Here is an 18,550-nt window from a genome sequence, read left to right as displayed (position 1 = left end):
CCGATTGTTGGTTTTGGTTTTCTTCCTTTTAAAAAAATGTTTATAGGCATCCTAAGCATTTTAAGCAGCTGTAAAGATGGGTGTGGTATCCTGGGTAGCATAGCTGGGTAAATGCAATAACTGTAGAGCAGGCCAGAATGTGACTTTTGAGCTAAACTAGTAACTGCTCTTTACTGAAGCTGCAAAATTAGCTTAATGATTTCCACTGGGTTTGCAGCCCTTAGATTCAACTCAGATCTTTCACTGAATGTTGCAGCTGTTCAGCAGGATCTACATCCTCTGTGATTAAATAAACTGGCTGTGAGCATGTATGAATTATTAGTGGTAATGGTATGCAGCCTTTTTGCTTTTGCAGGATCTGATCCCCACAGTTGCTTACAAACAGGAATGGGTTGATTAGAAGGGAAGGAAGGGACTGAGGGGATTTTGTCCAAGTCCTATTCACACCATAGGCACACTCCACACTTTCAGTGCACACAATAAGGGACCCTAAATGCCAGTTCTCAGCTTCAGTGCCCATGCAGACCAAGGCAGCATCAGCCCTGCTGAAGTCATGTAGAATCCTGCTGAAAGCAATGGGACATGACACACACATGCTCAAGATAAAAATATACCTCAGGGCATAAAGCAAAGTATGTGAAACCTTTTCTTGCTGACTAGCAGGCTCTAAATCTTTGTGGAAGTCTTATGCTGATGACAAATCCCTGAGCCTGGCCTGAGCCTTGCCTGCAAGAAGTACTGGAGGACACAAGTGTGTCAAGACACAAATCCACAGCAGGTGCATATGCACCACAAAGGGGGACTGTCTGAAGGTCAGACAAAACCAGCAGAAAACCAGTGATATCAAAGGACATGTCAGAGCTACAGCTTCAAGTCTTGTGGCCAGTGGGTACCTGTGACAAAACAAATATTTATATAAGCCTTTTTGCCAGATGGGAGCTCCTGACACTCTGCTGGTCTCTGAAAGGTGTTGTGTTCACTCAAAGAAGTGTGTGAGCTTGCCCATGGCTTTATACCTTGTCCTTTGCCTATAAGCATGCTTACAAAGCACCACTCGTGCTTTGGGGTCATGTGGCAGCACCAGCAATAGGCTGCAGGTTCCCATTTGATCTCGTCATCGCAGTCAGAGCAGGCTGTGAGAGGAAAAGAAGCTGCACTGCTTGGTGACTGGTACTTCACAAGTGAAACTCAGTGCTGATAAAGCCCCTACCCAGCTGGAGAGCCAGCTGTCACTGGGATAAGGAGGCTTTCTGACATAGTTTTCCCTTATTTGGTTTATCTCTTAATAGGAGGCACAGCTAATGGCGAGGCTCAGTGGTGGGTGCTGTGGGCTGGTTGTTAGACAGTGTTGGAATGCCTTTAAGGGCCAGCTCCTTTGGAGCAATTCAACATTACAGTATATTGCATTGCTAAGGAATGAATCCCAGAATTTATTTTCAGTGAAACTGGGCTTTGAACTTACAGACATGGGTGTACAGAAATGGGAAAAGAGGGGGCTGAATAGGGAAGGAGATAAATCGCCAAGGTTTGTGATCACTGATCCACTGTAGCATCAGAGGCAGAAAGAGCAAACAGGTACTCATGTTTGGGAAAGGATGAGCTGTGTTTGGAGAGTGGCAGTGGGAAGTGCTGTGAGCAATACTCGTGGGAAAAAACCCAGACAACAACCTGTTGCTGCAACAAAACCTAAAGAGAGCTGAAAACAAACAGTCTGTGAATGCAGTGGGCACTAGACACTCTTGCCACCTGAGGAGAGTAATTGGCAAGGGCTGAGAAAGAGCCTGTTCTGGGTTTGGAGGAGCAGCATTGTTATGCTAATAATCCTTTCACTTGCCTGCAGTGCTGCTGTTGTGCGCTCCTGGAAGAACTGGGCAGGAGGCTTTCCCAGGACCTGTTTGTGGGGAAGGGCTGGCTGCAGTTTAATCTGGTCCAAAGCCGGCGGGTGCAAGCCTGCCGTCCCTCCTACCCCCTGCATGCACCTCCCTGCCCTTTGAGCATTTGCAAGGTCTCCCAGAGTGTCTGTTCAGGTGCACAGGTTGGGTGCAAACAGCCCAGCCGGGGCAGTTCACCTTGGGCAGAGCAGCTCCCAAGCTGTGGCTGCCTGGGCTGACGCTGGGCACCACGAGCAGGGTGGGATGGGGTCAGAACCACGGCAGCACTGGCTGGGGCTGCCACAGTGCACTGGTCTGTGAAGTGACTCTGGCATCCAGGTGCTCTTCTCCCTTCCCCGGCCATTCTCATAATCAGTGGTGATGTTCCTCCTTGCCCTGTGGGGTCCTGCCCCTTCCTAGCACACCACCCGTGCTGTCTGTGCTTCACAACACCTTTCTTGCTTTAACAGTTCAAGAGAGAATCAGCAGGGGCTTTTTTGAGAGCCTTAGGTTGTCTTTAACAAAAGTAGACCCAGTTTTGGCCTAAATTCTCTTGTCTGAGAAACATCCTTTCTGAGAATTTAATTAGAAGTGACTCTCATTTACATGGATTCTACCAGCTGCCCTTAGCTCTACGGCCCTAGGGGAAAAGAAATGAAATGATACTGTGAAAGATATTAGTGAGGACATTAGAAGCAACCATACCCAGATCAGGCAGAGTTGAAAATACCTCGCATTCAAATGTCCTTAATTGCTTTTCTCCTGTCACAGCTGCTGCATGAATGCTCCATCTGAGAGAGGGCTGCCTCAGGGATTTCTTTTTCATTATGTGATGTAGATATGGAGACAGGAGCAGGCAATGACTGCTCAACAAGGGAAGGAAGAAGTAGGCTTGAGCAGCAAGAAGAAAATTGAACTTTGTGGAGGAAGATCCAGGAAGCTAATATTGGGCTTAAACCAGGGGCCGGTGTGCTTGGAGGGGCAGCAGAGAAGCTGCTGAGCTACTTTGCTAGCAGCCAGGATGCTAAGAGCATTAAACATCTTTTGAAGAAAGATAAGATACCACTTCTGGACTTCAGGGCCTTGCTCAGATGTGTCTTTGAGCAAATCAAGAACATAATGAAACGATTTCCATATCTTACAGGAACATCAGCAATATGAGAAGCTTAGGAATCTTGAGAAGGAAAACAGTAGAAAGGAATGGCAAGTTGCCAGGCCCTGAGCCATCATCCCTCTCAGGACTCCTGTTAGACAGGTGTGGTGTCCACAGTTACTGTCACAACACCCAGGGCTTTCCTGTCCTGGGAGCACGGCAGCAGAAGTGCTTTGCCAGGGAACACTGCTCCTTATCGTCAGGAGAGGAGGAGCAAAATTATGTGAGGTTGAGAGGTATGGCTAAAGGCAGCAAGTGACAGCTGTAGGGCTTGAACCTTGTGCTCTGCCTCGCAGGTAAAAGGAACCCCTGCAAACCTTGGGAGGGCTTGCTTGGCTTTACAGCCTGTGAAGTGTCAGGTGCTCCTAGCCCATTATCTAAACACTGATTTGTTTCCAATCTCATCAGTAATATCTGACGCAAAGGAGGCAACATTTAAACGTTGTAGCATACATTGAAATGTTCTCTCTAGGCTGTCTCTGCAAAATGCTTTGCCAGCTGCATTGGCCTTTTGGCAGCTGCTGCAGTGACAGCTGAGAATGTAATATGATAAAAATGCCACTTCTGCAAAACAGTCATGGTGCATGGGAGCATTGCTGATTCCCTGTGATGTCTTGTGAAGGGACAGGATTTGCCAAAACACGTCTGTTTGGGGCAGCACCAGGGCTGGAGAAAGCAAAGTGTCTTGTGAATGTTAAACCAAGTATGATAACATGTAAACTACTCAAGACCTCAGTTTTTTCCACTGAATGAATCAGGAAAACTTTGTGGAGTGTGTACCTGTGGTATGCATTGATCAAGTGGTATGAAACCATTACTCCCTTGCTTTTGAAAGAGTGAAAAACAAAGAAAAATGGCAACAGATTAGCACAACTGACAGTTTTCCTGATGGAACCTAGGTGGACCCTGATTGATTGTTGTTTTAATTAATCAGAAGCAATCAGCTTGTAAATGGTGGCATTAATACACTTCCATTTAACCACATGTTGTGTATTCCAAAGTGCATTTTAAGCTATTCTGGAGAGTAGAAGAGAAATCTAAAAGCTTCAGAAGATGAGCATGGCTTCTGATGCTGAACTACTCAGACTGGTTCCATCCCACAGACCACCTCTAAAACACTGCAGCAGAAGGCAGCACTCCAAATGGTTTTTTGTCTATTTTTAGGAGAAGAAGAGACTTCATTTTCTCTGGGATTCCCTAATTGCAGTTTGACACTTTGATTCCCAAGTGGCAGCCCGTGTTTAAGCTAATGGCAATTCCTTGTATAAACTTTAATTTCCTTTTCTCTCCATAGGTTTGTTGATCGGCTCTGGTTGTGCCCTCTATCCTCTTGGCTGGGACAGTGAAGAAGTCAGACAAACCTGTGGAAACCTTTCCAACCAGTTTGAATTGGGTGAGTCATCACCAGAGTATCTCAGCCACTTTAGACTCTTCTATGTGTTGGCCACAAAAGCAAACTAGGATTTTAAAAGCACAGGCTTGGGGAAGCAACCTACCAGTGTGTGGTAGGCTAATCATACTGAATAATTCTGGAATGGTGCCAAGGCAGGGAATTTCAGATGGATCTCTGGAAATATTTTCCAAAAGAACATTATAAAAGAAAATGTATGTATATATGTATGTATGTGTGCATATTTTAAGAAATAAATCAGATTTAATGGTCTTGCAATATGGGAGCTAACGCTCCTGGAGGTCTTGACAGGGTAGACAGAGGCATACCGTCACAGCTCACATCAAGGTAATTCTCCATGAGTGCAATTGGCTGTCTTTGAATTCTGGGATGTTTATGGCCTTCTAACACAAGCCTGAGGTGTATTTGTATGTGACTCGCATACTTAGGAAGCTGGCAAATAACACTTGCACCCTATGTTGCCCTCTCCCAAACAAGCTACTTGTCTTACTGCTGCTGACTGCCCTGTGCCTGGAATGAGAGCCAGGGATGCAGCCACATGAGGCTCACACCTGTGCTTGCTCTGCAGGGCTCTAGAAAACAAGGGGACAGCAGCAACCTAAGGACTAAGCAATGTGGATGATCAGGATCTGATGTGTGAATGCACATCTGAGTCCTTGTTTAGTTGGACACTTGCTGATACCCTTCTCTCTAACTATTCCCTGATCCCATGCCACTTGAGGAAGAGGAGGTTCTGCAATCCTCCTGAAGGAATAGGAGGGACTGAGCACCTTGACTCCCCACAGACTTGAGAGCTTTTGCTCCTAAGCATACAGAGCTCCCCATTTCCAGCTCTTGAAAGCTAAACCTTAGATAAGGTTTACCTTTCCATAAGTGTGCGTGCAGGACTTGTGCAGGGCCTGACAGTAATCCCAGTGCAAGGAATAGTAGATAAAAATGGTCTAATGGGTTAAAGGCAAACCTGCTGCACCATTTCTTGATTTTACACTCATGTTCCTGTCAGATTTCAGGATTAAGGAGATTTGTTTCCATCTCAGAGGTATTTCTTGTCAAGATGTGCAGTAAAATTGAGGTTGAAAGATTAAAAATTATTGCTTTGGGAGAGGTGCTCCAGGCCACTCCCCCTACAGAATTCCTGTGGTGTTTTGAGTGCATTTGATCTGGCAGGGGACCAGAAATTCTCATAACCAGTATTAGCACCCATCACTACAGTGCCACTGATGTCTTATCAGCAAACACCTATGGTGTTGCTCAGAGGGTGTTTAATGTACTCTAGAAGCTTTACCTTGTTATTCTGAACCCTAATTTCCTTCTGTGCTGTTGATATTAAATTTGCTCTTCAGCAAAGTATAAAAAGTTCCTGCAAATTTTTATTCACCTAATAATAGAAGGATTTAGACACAGAGGAGAGAGAACAATAAGAACAGAAATATGTAGTTAACTAGCAGGAAAAAAAAATGTTCCAGAATTAGATTCCCAGCTCCATTGAAAGATGTGTCAAAGGATGTAGTAGAAAGACTGGGCAAACCTCTGTGGTAACTGTTGCAGGGAAGATTCAGGTTCATCCCTGCCCATGGCCAATCCTGTGTGGAAGCCTGAAGTAGTTCCTGGCCAGCCCATTGAGCAGTGCACCCTTTGAAAGGCCAGCTGGCACTTCACTGGTGCATGCTGATTCCTGCTCTGCCATGCCAAGCTCTGCCTCTGGGGCTCTAGCTTGTGTCCCATGCTTGTTCCCAGGTGCAGAACAGTATTACCTTCCAGTTATTTCTCTGCAGAGTCACAGAAGGTGGGTGTTGTGACAGTATGAGCTTCTTCAAAGCACTTGGGCAGTTACAAACTGTTACACTTAAACACTGTCATGTCCACAGTCAGAGCAGTCTCTTAGACCACCTTCACTGTCTCAGTCTTGACTCATGAGTCAGATATTTGCATAAATTGAGTCACTCTGCCTTAAAAGTCAGTGAAGAAACCAATGTGAAAAATGTCATCTGGCAGCTCTCCTTCCAGGTACACGTAAGGACCATGAAAAGCCTCTGTGTGTTTTGTGGGGCTGGAGCACACAGCCCCAGTGTGACACGTGCCTAGACTTGACAGCAGTGCTGGTCTCACTGATCTGCTGCAATCGTGTGTCAACACATTAATTAACAGATCATAATGAGAGCTGAAATTTGCTGCAGTGATTTCTGCTAGGCAGCCCTGCCACTAAAACATCTCCTGTCCAATTACATTGGCAGTGAACTTAAATGCTTGGCTATGATTTTTTCTTACTTAATGTCAGTGTCTGTTTGATGGTGTGTTATCAAAACCATCTGTAAAGAAGAGGTTCTGTCCGAGGGCCATTTATTAACCATGCTGCTGGTCTTCCATAAATACCTCTTGGTTGGTGATAACCCCAACCCTCTAGGTCTCTTCTGAATCATTAGGGACTGGCATACTCATTATAGCCTACGGGCCTAAAATGATGTTTCAAAGACTTAATCTTACTAAGTCTCAAGACAAATTTAAGTAATTATTGCTTTCATTTGAATATTTAATTTGATTAAGCTGCAATGATATGCTTTTTGTTCCTGAGCCTGTGAAATGGTTTGTCTGAAGAACCATGCGGCACTCAGAATCCACTCTCAGAAAATCTGAGCTGCTGTGAGCCCTGCACTGGTTTGCTAATGGGAGAAAGGGTGATGATGGGAGTGCTGGTCCTGCACCCCCTGCTGCTGTGGGTGCCAGAGAGGATAATTCAGCTCCTGGTTGCTCTCAAAGAAGATGTGTTCACAGGAATGCTGATCAGCAGACAGCATTCAGCCATCTCTTCCAGGATGGCAAAACAAGTGCTGCAGCCTGGGCTACAGGGAACATGTGTGAGCAGTTGGGAGAGGGTCAAAACTCAACAGGTTTGACCACAGAGTCAGCAAAGGAGGGGGTTCAGCACTGATGCTTGTTCTAGACTTAGAAAAAATCAGGGGGGGAAATGGTTGAGGCTGAAGGTAGAAAATAAAAGCCAGGAGCTGCAATCTGTATTATAGGAGGATGAAGAACAAGAGGCAGGTACAGATGAGGGACTGAAAGAACTGTCTTGAGAAGCAGCTGAATTGTGCCCTGTGATATGTAATGTCAACCAGAAATATACTAGAATAAATAATTAAATGAAAACTTTTGCTTAACGAAAGCATGACAAACTCCTGCCCCCACAGCATGCTCATAACTAGAGAGAATAAATAAATAGCAATGCTAAGAACCCAGGAAAAAAAAAAGGCTAATCTTTAGTGGGTGTGCTGGATAAGAAATGCCATGTCTTCAGGCACTCTGAAAAGGCCTTAGACTAATAGGCACTCCAAATAGTGCTGAGATGGCCCATACTGCGAAGAGGGCACCCCTCCTTCCACCCTGCCAAACCCACACATTTCTGTGTAGATTCCAAAGTAGTATTTAAAAAGGCTGCAGGAAAAATAACTTTTGATTAATGCCTTTAATTTAAGTGGATTTGAGTATTCTTTTCTCAAAAACCTGAGCTGACAGTGTAAAATACCCAGCAGTTTACTGGTCTCTTTAAAAACTGATATTTATTTGATTTTTATTAAGTGAACTATGTCCAAAGGATTCACTTAAACACTGATGTATTTAATTGGGCTATTTTTTTTCAATCAAATAAAAGTGGTTGTATAGCTCCATCTCTGACAAAGAGGAATTATTCTTCAAATGAAGATACCCTGCCAAGGACAACTCCATTTCTTGATTAAATTACATTCAATAGCTGAGCTGTTTTACAAAGGGGGATGGGGAATAAGCTCCATAAGCAGACACCATAAAGACCTCCATAAAGAGGATGGTGTACCTGTAGAGGGGCTTGCTCCCTGCTCTTCCCTAGAAGTATGGTTTTGCCATCATGAAAAGAAGCCCACTGATAGATTAGGCCTTTGACAAATGACCTCTTGCAAATATTGTTGAGAGGTCAAGGCCATGATAGGTCTGTGCTGTGGTGCTCTGCTTGTAGTTCCCAGCTTCCCAGCAGTCAGCATGACCTCTATAAGGGTCCTGAAGCCCCACTCCCTATTGCAGCATCCCATCTGGATCACAGATCACACAGGAGCAGATTTCTCACTGAAACACTAGATTATGAACAGGAGAAATCTTCTACCACTATTTTAGGGTGTTAACTCCTAGAAATAGGGCAATACAAATAAACAGGGGCAAGAAAAAAAAGAGATGTTTATGTTTTAAAGCAGCACAGTTGCTTGCTCATTGACCGAGTCAAGGGCTGTACTCTAATTTGGCAACGGGCTAACAGTGCATGAGGTGGAGACTGGAGTAGGAACTGAGCAGTGCTCAGAGGGACTGCCTTTCACTGAGGATGCATCAAAAGCACCCTGATCTCTTGTCTCCATGCAAACTGTTACTGTTAGGTTGCATTATTCTGGACTTGCCTGTGGGCCCATTCAGGGCAGCAGTGACGTGGCACAGCAGGATGGAGCTGCTGACTGAAGGGTGTAAAAGTGAGTCAGATCTACGAAATCCCTGGGCCTGCAAAAGGAATTAGCCGGCAATTTCCCAAAAGTAACCGTCATTAGGGCATATCATATAGCACATATTCAATTTTGCTGAGCTGGAGGCACTAACACCATTTTATTTTAATTTCTAAATGTTATACACAAGAAAAACAGATGGAAAAGGAGTGTTTTATCAGGAAATTCATTAAAGTGAGGGACTCTGCATTAAGGTGAAAGTATGCACAAAAGTGAAGACTGCACTAGAGATTTGCAAAAGCTTCCACATTCTGCATATTTAAGCTGTGTGAAGAAATCTTCTGAACTTGCATGACTGTTTTAAAGGGGCAATGTGAGTGTACATGTGTGAATACATTTGTATTGGTTTTGAAAGTCTAAAATCAACGTGAGACTGAATTCTTTTTCCATTGATTTCCCTGGGTGTGCATGTGGAAACTGTTCAGTTTTACGTGCTGATGTCTGTTGTGATGGGTGCAGAGGCAGCCAAGTTGCACAGGAGGTCCCAGAGAGGTTAGGGCATGCTCAATTTAGCTCACAAAATCGAGCCTCAGCTCAATCTGGTGAAGCAGCACTACAAGACCAATGCTTAAGAGCCCAAACAGAAAAATGTTTATCTTGAGTAAGATTGACTTATTGAAACATAGATGATTCATGTCATCATGAGCCACCAGCTACCACTTCCCAACCACCAGATGTATGAAGTGAAGCTAGGTACTTATTAGCCAGGGAGAGTGAAGACATGAAATTTAAGATAAACTCCATTTTTAATGGAACTTTTTTTAACTACTTGGCAGATATTTTTTCTTTCTTTGACAAAATACAGTAGCTCTATCTCTTCCTTCATGGTCAGAGACATCCTTGACCTGGGGGTCAGCTGCAGCAGCAACCAAAGCTGATAGCTCCAAACACACAACTTCGCTTGCTGTCTGTGGACTGCTGTGAAAGGGCACACCTGGCCAAAGTCACTATCTAGAGAGAAGCTTAAAAGCCTGGCTCCCATCCTGAACTAACCAAGCAGCTGGATTGGCCTCAGAAGCTCTCAGGAACTTCTCTCGTGATGGATATTTGTTTCAAAAATCATTATTATTAAGGTTCCCTTTTGCTACTTTTAGAGGGATTGAAATATCTTAAAGAAAACCATTGCCTTGATAATTACTTTTGCTGTGGAAATGTTAGAGTAAATGATCTTTAAAGCACTTTCCAAGCAAACAGTGAAGCTACTAAAACAGCATAAAAAGAAAGCAGAAAGTAGTGTGGATGTAAAAAAGGCTTTGTATACTATTTAATTTGTCTTAGGTGGCATAATTTCAGCATCTGGCTGAGTGTTGACATTGAGTGCTAAAGTGTCAAGAAAAGGATTTAGAAGGGAGGACAATTTGTTAGTACCCTATTAAAAGCAAAACATTCAAAGGTGTTTTTCTATAAGCAGTCTATCTGAAAAAGGCATTTTTCTTGTTTGCAGATTGTCTGCAAACAGCACGGGGATTTCACACATTCATTTTTTGACGGGCTGAGCACAACCTTTACAAGCATACTTGAGCTGCAGCTGCTGAGTTCTTACATAAATGACTGAGTAAACTACATGCTAGTAAAGGAAGTATTCCATCAAGAAACATTTCCTCTTTAGTGCTACCCAAACAACTTCCATTCTTAAATCTTTGTAAGCTTTTGGTGACTATATCAAGGTCCACATATATTCTGTCTAACATAAGGAGAAACTATTTATAAGAGCACGAAGTGGCAAGTCAAGGGGGAATCGCTTCAAACTGAAACAGTAGGTTTAGATACTAGGAAGAAATTCTTTACTGTGAGAGTGGTGAGGAGGAACAGGTTGCTCAGAGAAGCTGTGGATGCCCCATCCCTGGCAGTGTTCAAGGCCAGGCTGGACGATTTGAGCACCCTGCTCTAGTGGAAGTTGTCCCTGTCCACGACAAAGGGTGTGGAACTAGGTGATCTTTAAGGTCCCTTCCAGCCCTGTCCACTCTATCATTCCACGATAAGGCACATACCTTTGTTGCCAGAATTAGACGTGGTCATGCAAGAACCTTCTGCAGTCAGTAGACATTAGCAGCAGCATCCAGAAAGGGACTCAGACCACCTGGAGCAATACTTGGTACTCTTTATTATTAAAAAAGTGCAACTGAACTGGTTGTTTGGAATCCCTTCCCAGTTAAAAGGGAGAAAAATAGGAGCTACCAGAGCAGGGTTCATCTGCTGTACTTTACGTGTTTACTTTAAGAGGAAATACAACACAAGTGACTTTTTTTCTTCCTACTCTCTGAAGGGAGTCTGGGGTACTAGTCCAGTGTGAATCTTGGCATTGTGTGCGTTCAGAGAGAGGGGAAATTGATTTCACTTCTGCACTAGGTGAGCTTTCTGCTGACTTCTTGCAGGAGGCTGAGAAAGCTCCTCTTAGCAGCACATAAGCTGTTTGCTCCTGGGAATTTGAGATTTGTAACTGACACTGGGTATAGGTTTCTCCATCATTGCTCCATGAAATGCATACCTACAGCACATTCCAGGTTTGATTAAACAAAATTATATGATCCTATAAAGAAAGGAGGATTTGATCATTTATATGTGTCTACATACAGCAAGACTAAAAAATTTCAATTTGGCTTTTTTTCCTCACTTTTTACCCTTCAGAACTTTATGAAATTTTATGCATTTAGTTAAAGACCAGTTCTAAGTAACCAAAATAAAAATATACATGCATTTAAAAATCATATTTTTTTAAAAAGATAAATCCATTGAGAAACTCATATCTGCAACAGAAAAAGTAACCAGCTCCACTGAATTCATTATTTTGTATCAGGCTGTTTGCTGGGCTGCAGTTTTGCCTTATATAGTGTTCTTTCTTTGTTTCACATAACTACTTTAATTCTTTCTGGAGGCATTCCAAGTTTCAACTTCTTTTCCTGCTTTTGCAGCTGATTTCACATGACAGTTTTTCATTGTTACTGTGTCAAGAAAAAGATCTTCAGCTATTTAATTTATCTTGGCTTTGTTTCAAAATAGGTTTAACTTCTTATTAATTAGCTGATTATCTTTTACATTCATTTATGTCTTTCAAATTTCCAAATCCCAGTATATCCCTTAGCATCACACTTTTTTCTTTTTTTTTTTCTGACTACTTTTCCAACACTCTGATTGGTGATGTGAATTCACATTCTCTATAGTACTGTACTCTCTTGTGAATCTGTTAATTAGAATTCCTGCACAACTTCTTGGAAGTAAGAATTGTAGGTTTTATTTTTGAAGGTATATAATTTGTTCTCTACAGTCTGGCTAATTCTGAAACCTTTTCTCCTTCAACTTGGAAAATAGGCTGTACTTAAGATTACTTGATTAGAGTTTGCCAAGTACTCCAGACTGCAAGTCCAGGATAGTCTTAAAATTAACAGCAAAAAAAGGTACAAATATTTAAGATACTAAGTCTTGCAATTAACAGGTTTGCATCCAAGACACTTTCATATTCAGGATATTTTTTCATAAGTGGCAATTATTGGTTATTTTAGATTAAACCATATGTTATTTCCAAGACCTTGATAACTATATGTGATAATTATTTATAAGACATCATGAATAGAAATCCTGGTAAAATTACATTTTGGCAACTGGATCCTGGCACAGCTCCATGGTAGATCAAGTATCTACGTATTTTCTGTTGCCAAATTTTACTTACTCCCAAATTTTTCTTAGTCTTTATTTGCCTATATATTCAAGAGGAGGGGGGAAGCAAGGAGATGCATATCCTGGCCTCAAGGATCACATTAGAAATCAGGAAAAGACATGGAAGTGCTTTTTAGTAAGCCCATTCATCACTGCAAAACTACCTTTCCATATTTACTGATTTCTTTTGGTTTAATAAATACTGTCTTATGGTCCATGGAACTGTTTTCTGTCAATCTCCTTTTGATAGTGTCCTTGCTCTCCATAATTTTTGTCCTCTGTCCTCAGGGAACATGATTTTTCTCAATCCTCTTAAGAAAGAGTGGAATGTTTCCAGTCTTTAATTTCTTTATTTGCTTGGAAAATGGCCATCCATGCCTATAGCTGCAAGCTCCATTATTCTGTTATTTCAGTGCTCATCCTGACACTTTCTTGCTGCCAATCCCAGTAAAACAAAGGTGAAAACAAAGTTCTTAATGGCTGGCTACAAACTTGTCTGAGCCAACTTGGACAGTCCTGCTTCACTGAACAATCAAGAGCTCCAATTATTTATGCTCTCTTAAAAAAAAAATTTAAAAATCTAGAATTAACAAAGTGCTGAAGTGCTGAAGCCACAGCTTCTCCCTCAATAGTGATCTGTCAGGTGTAGACTGATTTGTTTAAAGCAACACCAGTTCTGTGCAGAAAAGCAAGCTGCTGTGATGCTTGTCATCTCTATCAGCTAGAAAAGCACTTCAGCTGCTGGGAATTTACTTTGGCACAATCTTAGGAGCAAGAACATGTGCATATTGATGCTCGCACCTCCACACCCTCAATGGATGTAGACTCGTCTACCTATGTGTATCTATATCTATATATCTATATATCTATATATCTATATATCTATATATCTATATATCTATATATCTATATATCTATATATCTATATGTGTATTCCAATGCATCTTTCAGGGAAACAACAGAGCTTTTGTGCCTTTCTGTGTGTGTGAAAATTGACATGCTTTCAACAACTGTTTTAAATCTATCAAGTATTTAGGTAGTGTTGCTTCTCATTTTAGAACTTTGACATTAAAAAAAAAATGGAAACTGCAGTACTGGATTTCTAGTCTTTTATATGACAGGCTTCATGAATGCAAACTGCTGCATTTGATGGTTGAATTTAAGCCCTAGTTCTGCAAATCTCTTCAACATTTGCTTACCACTGAAACACAACTAGTCCTGCTGGTGTCAGTGCAGTAATAGCTTCTCAACTCTGCTTTTTATAAAGCTTTCTGTTACTTTTAAAATGAGTGTTTTATATCTATGTGAAGCAGAAGTAATTTTACAAAAACTGCAACCCAATTATGGATAACCAACAATCTTTCTTTAGGATGCAGTAGACTAAAATAGGCCATACATGTGGTAAAATGAGAACACCAAAGCAGAAACAATAACTCTACAATGTTTTCCTCCTTGTGTAATATAGTGATAAAATTCCTGTCATTCTTTCATTTTGACACGTGGCTATGCAATGTAGGCATTCATAGCAATGGGTACCTTTGAGATGGATTATCTCTGGTCCTTTATCTATCCTTAACTATACTTGCAATGAAAAGTATGGCTAAGTCCTATACCCTCAGACACCTGCCCTGCTGCAGGCTCCTTTTCAGCAGAGCAGTTTGAAATTCTGTTCCGCTCAGCATCATCCGAGTACAGATCAAGCTGTTCTTTCCAAGGCCTCCCATTGCTCTTGACATGGGATGGAAATAATGGCCAGGTTTATTGCTGTGTTATTATTGCTCTAAGGTCAAGCTCCCAGCTCTTTCATCCATTCTCCTGCTCTCCCGTTCTTTCATTTGCTCATCTTGACCCAACTCACACTTGTGAACTGCATTGCATTTGTTAGATCAAGAGGCTGCCTGCCTGCCGTGCCTCAGAGCATTAAGTAGGGCAGTGGTCCTTTGGGTCCTTTCCCTGGGGAATGGATCATGGGCTGGAGAAATAAATGTTATTCTCTTCAGCCAAGAGTGAATGTGTGTGTTGTATCTGTTGAACACATCTCTGGCACTGATTCAACAGTTCTTTCTTCTTAATATGTACACACATGCTCTCTCCCACTGCTGAGGCACAAAAGTTGAAATCACACCGTATAAAAAGGTCAAATTTACTTCATTCTGTCCTGCTTAGGTTACAGCTTTGGGCAGTGGCACCAGATGAATCTTCAAGCTCTTTTTGAAGTAGTATTTTGACATTTTCTCTACCTGGAAACATCATGAGGAGAAAAACTTACTTTCTCAAGCTGCAACTACAATTCTCTAGTTTTTGGAATATTTCACACTTTAAAAAGACCTATCAGATGGAGTCCATCTCATCACAAGAAATGATGTAGCATACCCTACTCTGCTATAAACATGGCAATTTTCAAAGTGATCCAGTGAGTTTAAACTTCTGGTGTAGGCTTAATTCTGTTTTTGAAATTCCCAGCAGAAGCTCAGGACAGGGTGTGTACACAGCCAAAGCAATAGGTGGCCCAGAGACAGGTCTCTCCACAGACTGCTGAGTGACTGGGCAAGTGTCAGCGTCAGGGACAGGCACTTGACAGCTCTCCAGGGTGTCTGGTGTCCTTCTCTTCAGGAAGTCAGATCTCTGTGCAGTCTTCTGTAGGGAAGGCAAGAATGGTGCTGTCTACAGAGCACAACTAGATGACAAACCAAGTAAATTTCTCTGTCTGCTCCAGCACATTAAGGAGAGAGGCTAGTGAGCTCAAGCCAAGGCCACAAGTCCTCAAGTCCTCTTGGTCACATCAGGATCTTTGTTTCACTGGACATTTTTAAAATAAAAAATTGTGAGGGTTATGAAGACTAAAAAATGAAACAAGTATTATGCTTCCTGCTGAGGTGTCAGCCTGAGATCTTCAAAGTGACCAGGAGCATAAGTGTTGCCTCCCACTAATATCTCCTTACAAAGCCTGCCAGACAATATCCTGCAGACAGTGGTGGTGCTGTCTGCCTTGAGGCATGCGAATGCCTTGGACATGTTAAGATGAGCAGACATTTTGTGTTTCTTGTGCCTGAGGCAGGATTAGCTGAGTTCATAATTGCCTGAACCTCAAGCCTGGCCCTCAGGGATGCCATTGGGATAGAAAATCTAGATAGAAACTCTGTTAATACCTTCTGTTCTCTGAAGGGAAGGATGGTTTCTGCTGCTTTTGGGAAGGCTGGGAAAGAAGTGTTGCATTGCTGCTTGTGTCTTACTGAGAGCACTCACTGCTCAAAGCAGGGTGATGTCACCCAAGGTGTCAACAACACAGAAAGAACCGCAGTGCTAACAAGTCCCAAGCGCTCAAAAAATACAAAGATGATGCAGCCCAAGTGAAAATGGATTTTGAGATTGATTTAAATCCTGAGGAGTAGCAACAGCCATCTCCTTGCTTTTGGAGATCTCTAAAGAGGCTTCCTCCCTGCTGCAGCTGCTGTTTTCCTGATCTCCTCCCCTACTGCAGGCACAGTGCCTGAAAGAGAAGTAATCACTTTATGGTCCACTATGGGATTCCCCAGCACCATTTACTGTTGATGAGTTTGACTGTATAAAGATGCTCAGGCCGCTAAATGGATTGAAAGCCATATTGTGACCCTCATTAGACAGAAGATCAGTGAATTTTTCAGTAATGGGTTGTGACCTCAGGTGGGGGTAGGGAAATTTGTCTATTTTTTTATTTCTGGGCTTTGTGCTTCCATTCCCACAGCAGCCCCCATACAGGTGTTCCCCTGATGCTGCTCTCCTTTGGGGATGGTCAGGGTCGATGCCTGTGTGAGGGGATGTGAGCAGGCCCCCCATGTCCTGGGTTAGGATCTCCCAGCAGTTCTCAGCCGCATCCGGCTTCCAATTCCCGCACTGCAGTGGCGAAGCCTGAATTACGCCCCGCGTTCCCTGTTGGAGATGGGCACACAAATGGGCTGAAGTCTCAGAAAAGTGTTTTCCTGGGCGGGCAGAAGGGGAGGGTGGTGGTGGCAGCGCTTTTCCCCCCATCTAACGCTGACCCTTGTCCCTGTGTTTGCCTTGCAGGGACCTGCCACATCGGCTGGGCCTACTACTGCACGGGCGGGGGCGCGGCGGCCGCCATGCTGGTGTGCACCTGGCTCGCCTGCTTCTCGGGCAAGAAGCAGAAGCAATACCCCTACTGAACTGGCCCCGGGCAGGGGCCCTGCCGGGCTCGCCCAGGTCTGCTGGACAACAGCGACGGACAAGGAATTTTCAAGTGCTTTCTCGCGGGAGCAGGACGCGGGCGGCCCCAGGGTGGCGGGGAGGTGCAAAGCCACCCGACTGGGCTGGGCAGGGACCGGCTCTCTCACCCGAGCCTGCTCAGGGTCTGCTCCACAAAAATAAAAGCAAGGAAAACTCTGCTTTGGCAAACGGTGAAATTCTGCATGCACCAATTACTGGACAGGCTGGTGAGGGGTGGCAGCACCCGTGTGCTGGGGTCGCGCCTGGCAGCCCCTCAGTGCGGCGCTCCCAAAGCACACACGCACGCACACACAGATGTTGACCATGGCACAAAATAGGTAGAGGGGGAAACTTTCTTTTGGTGTGATTCTTCTTTCTTTTCCTTTTGTTTTCTCTCCTTTTTTTTTTTTTTTTTTTTTTTTTTTTTTTTTTTTACTTCTCTCTGGTGGTTTAAGACTTGGTGTTGCAACACTTTTTAATCTATACATTAAACTTAATAAAAGGACCAATAAGCCACTTTATCAGTATTTTGTATAATCTCTACACACTTTTCTTCCCCAAACATTTATCCACTGCTTATTCAGCCCTATATAACTTTTATTAAGACTCTGTGTTTTCAGCATTATTACAAAATGCAACATAATTACTTGGCATATGTACCTATGTACCCTTACTATAGTACTTTTTATGAAATGCAGTAAATGGACATTTTCATGTCCATTGGAAATTCCACTCGCGGTACTGTAGAGCTCTGTTGGTTATGTACAACTAACAGCAAAGTTCTTCCAGACATAGATTTCTGTTGCTGTTATGTTTAGCTCATTGATGTTGTATTGTGCTGTACCATGTTTATTATTTCAATATTCAGTTTTGTAAAATATATATATAATATGTGCTATTTTATGTTTGTATTTGAAAAAAATCTCTGTAAATAAATTTTTCCTTGATCAATACTTGCAATGTATGGTTGTGCCAGTAGATGAAACAGTTCCTATCCCAACTCTCCACTGGAAAACTTCTCAGAAATACTCAGGACTTTTATAACCATGCTGTATCCTTTTACCCCATAAAACACAGACACATTTTGCGTTCAGTTACACTGCCTGAGGATAGAATTCTACTGCCACTGGAAACATTCTGGCATATTCCACATTTTTTCTGCTCCTGTCAGGTGTCCTGAAGGATTTCAGCAAGACTTTCCCCATTGTGTCTTGGCTGCTGCAGACTCAGAATTTCACACAAAACTGTATATCCCAATTTAGCCAACTGAAATAAGCCTTTTCTTCCTTAATACCAGTAGCTCTGATCAAATACCTACCAGGCAGCATTCTCTGCACAGGACATTGGCACTGTACCTAAAAAACATCTTTTATTTTCTTTATTTAAAGCAATGTGAACTTAATTTATAAGTTCATAACCAATTTATTTATTCATAACTAAAATAATGTTATTCCTTTTCAAATTTGTTTTTCTGATCCCTTTTCCCCAGTATTACATTTCTGTTGAGTATATTTAGGTTACCATCTAGGTTTCAGCTGCAGTTCTGGTGGTTAATACCACTTACAGCTGAACGAATCTGGCATCATGTCAGTGCTTTGTACATTGCACTGGGCAGATTTTCAGAGGAATGTGGAAATAGCAATGTCAGCTTACAGTGATCAATCCTGATATCACTCAATGGAATTTTATTGAGTTTTATTATAGGCTAAGCACTATTTATTTGCTTTATGGTGCTGCGCAG

General features: G+C 42.7%; 1 protein-coding gene across 3 annotated transcripts in view; it reads left to right on the top strand.

The window, feature by feature from the left end:
- The window catches only part of LHFPL6 (LHFPL tetraspan subfamily member 6), a 136,270-nt gene extending 118,508 nt beyond the window's left edge, over nucleotides 1-17,762 (top strand). For all 3 annotated transcript variants that reach the window (XM_063149222.1, XM_063149220.1, XM_063149221.1), the window contains exons 3-4: nucleotides 4,319-4,417; nucleotides 16,651-17,762. In XM_063149222.1, coding sequence (XP_063005292.1) covers nucleotides 4,319-4,417; nucleotides 16,651-16,769 — 218 coding nt within the window. In that variant the 3' untranslated portion in view covers nucleotides 16,770-17,762. The remainder of the gene's footprint in view (nucleotides 1-4,318; nucleotides 4,418-16,650) is intronic.
- The last annotated feature ends 788 nt before the right edge of the window (nucleotides 17,763-18,550 follow it).

The sequence above is a fragment of the Melospiza melodia genome, chromosome 2 (genome assembly GCF_035770615.1).
Source record: "Melospiza melodia melodia isolate bMelMel2 chromosome 2, bMelMel2.pri, whole genome shotgun sequence".
Classification (NCBI taxonomy): Eukaryota; Metazoa; Chordata; class Aves; order Passeriformes; family Passerellidae; genus Melospiza; species Melospiza melodia.
This window is presented reverse-complemented; position numbering and strand designations above follow the sequence as displayed.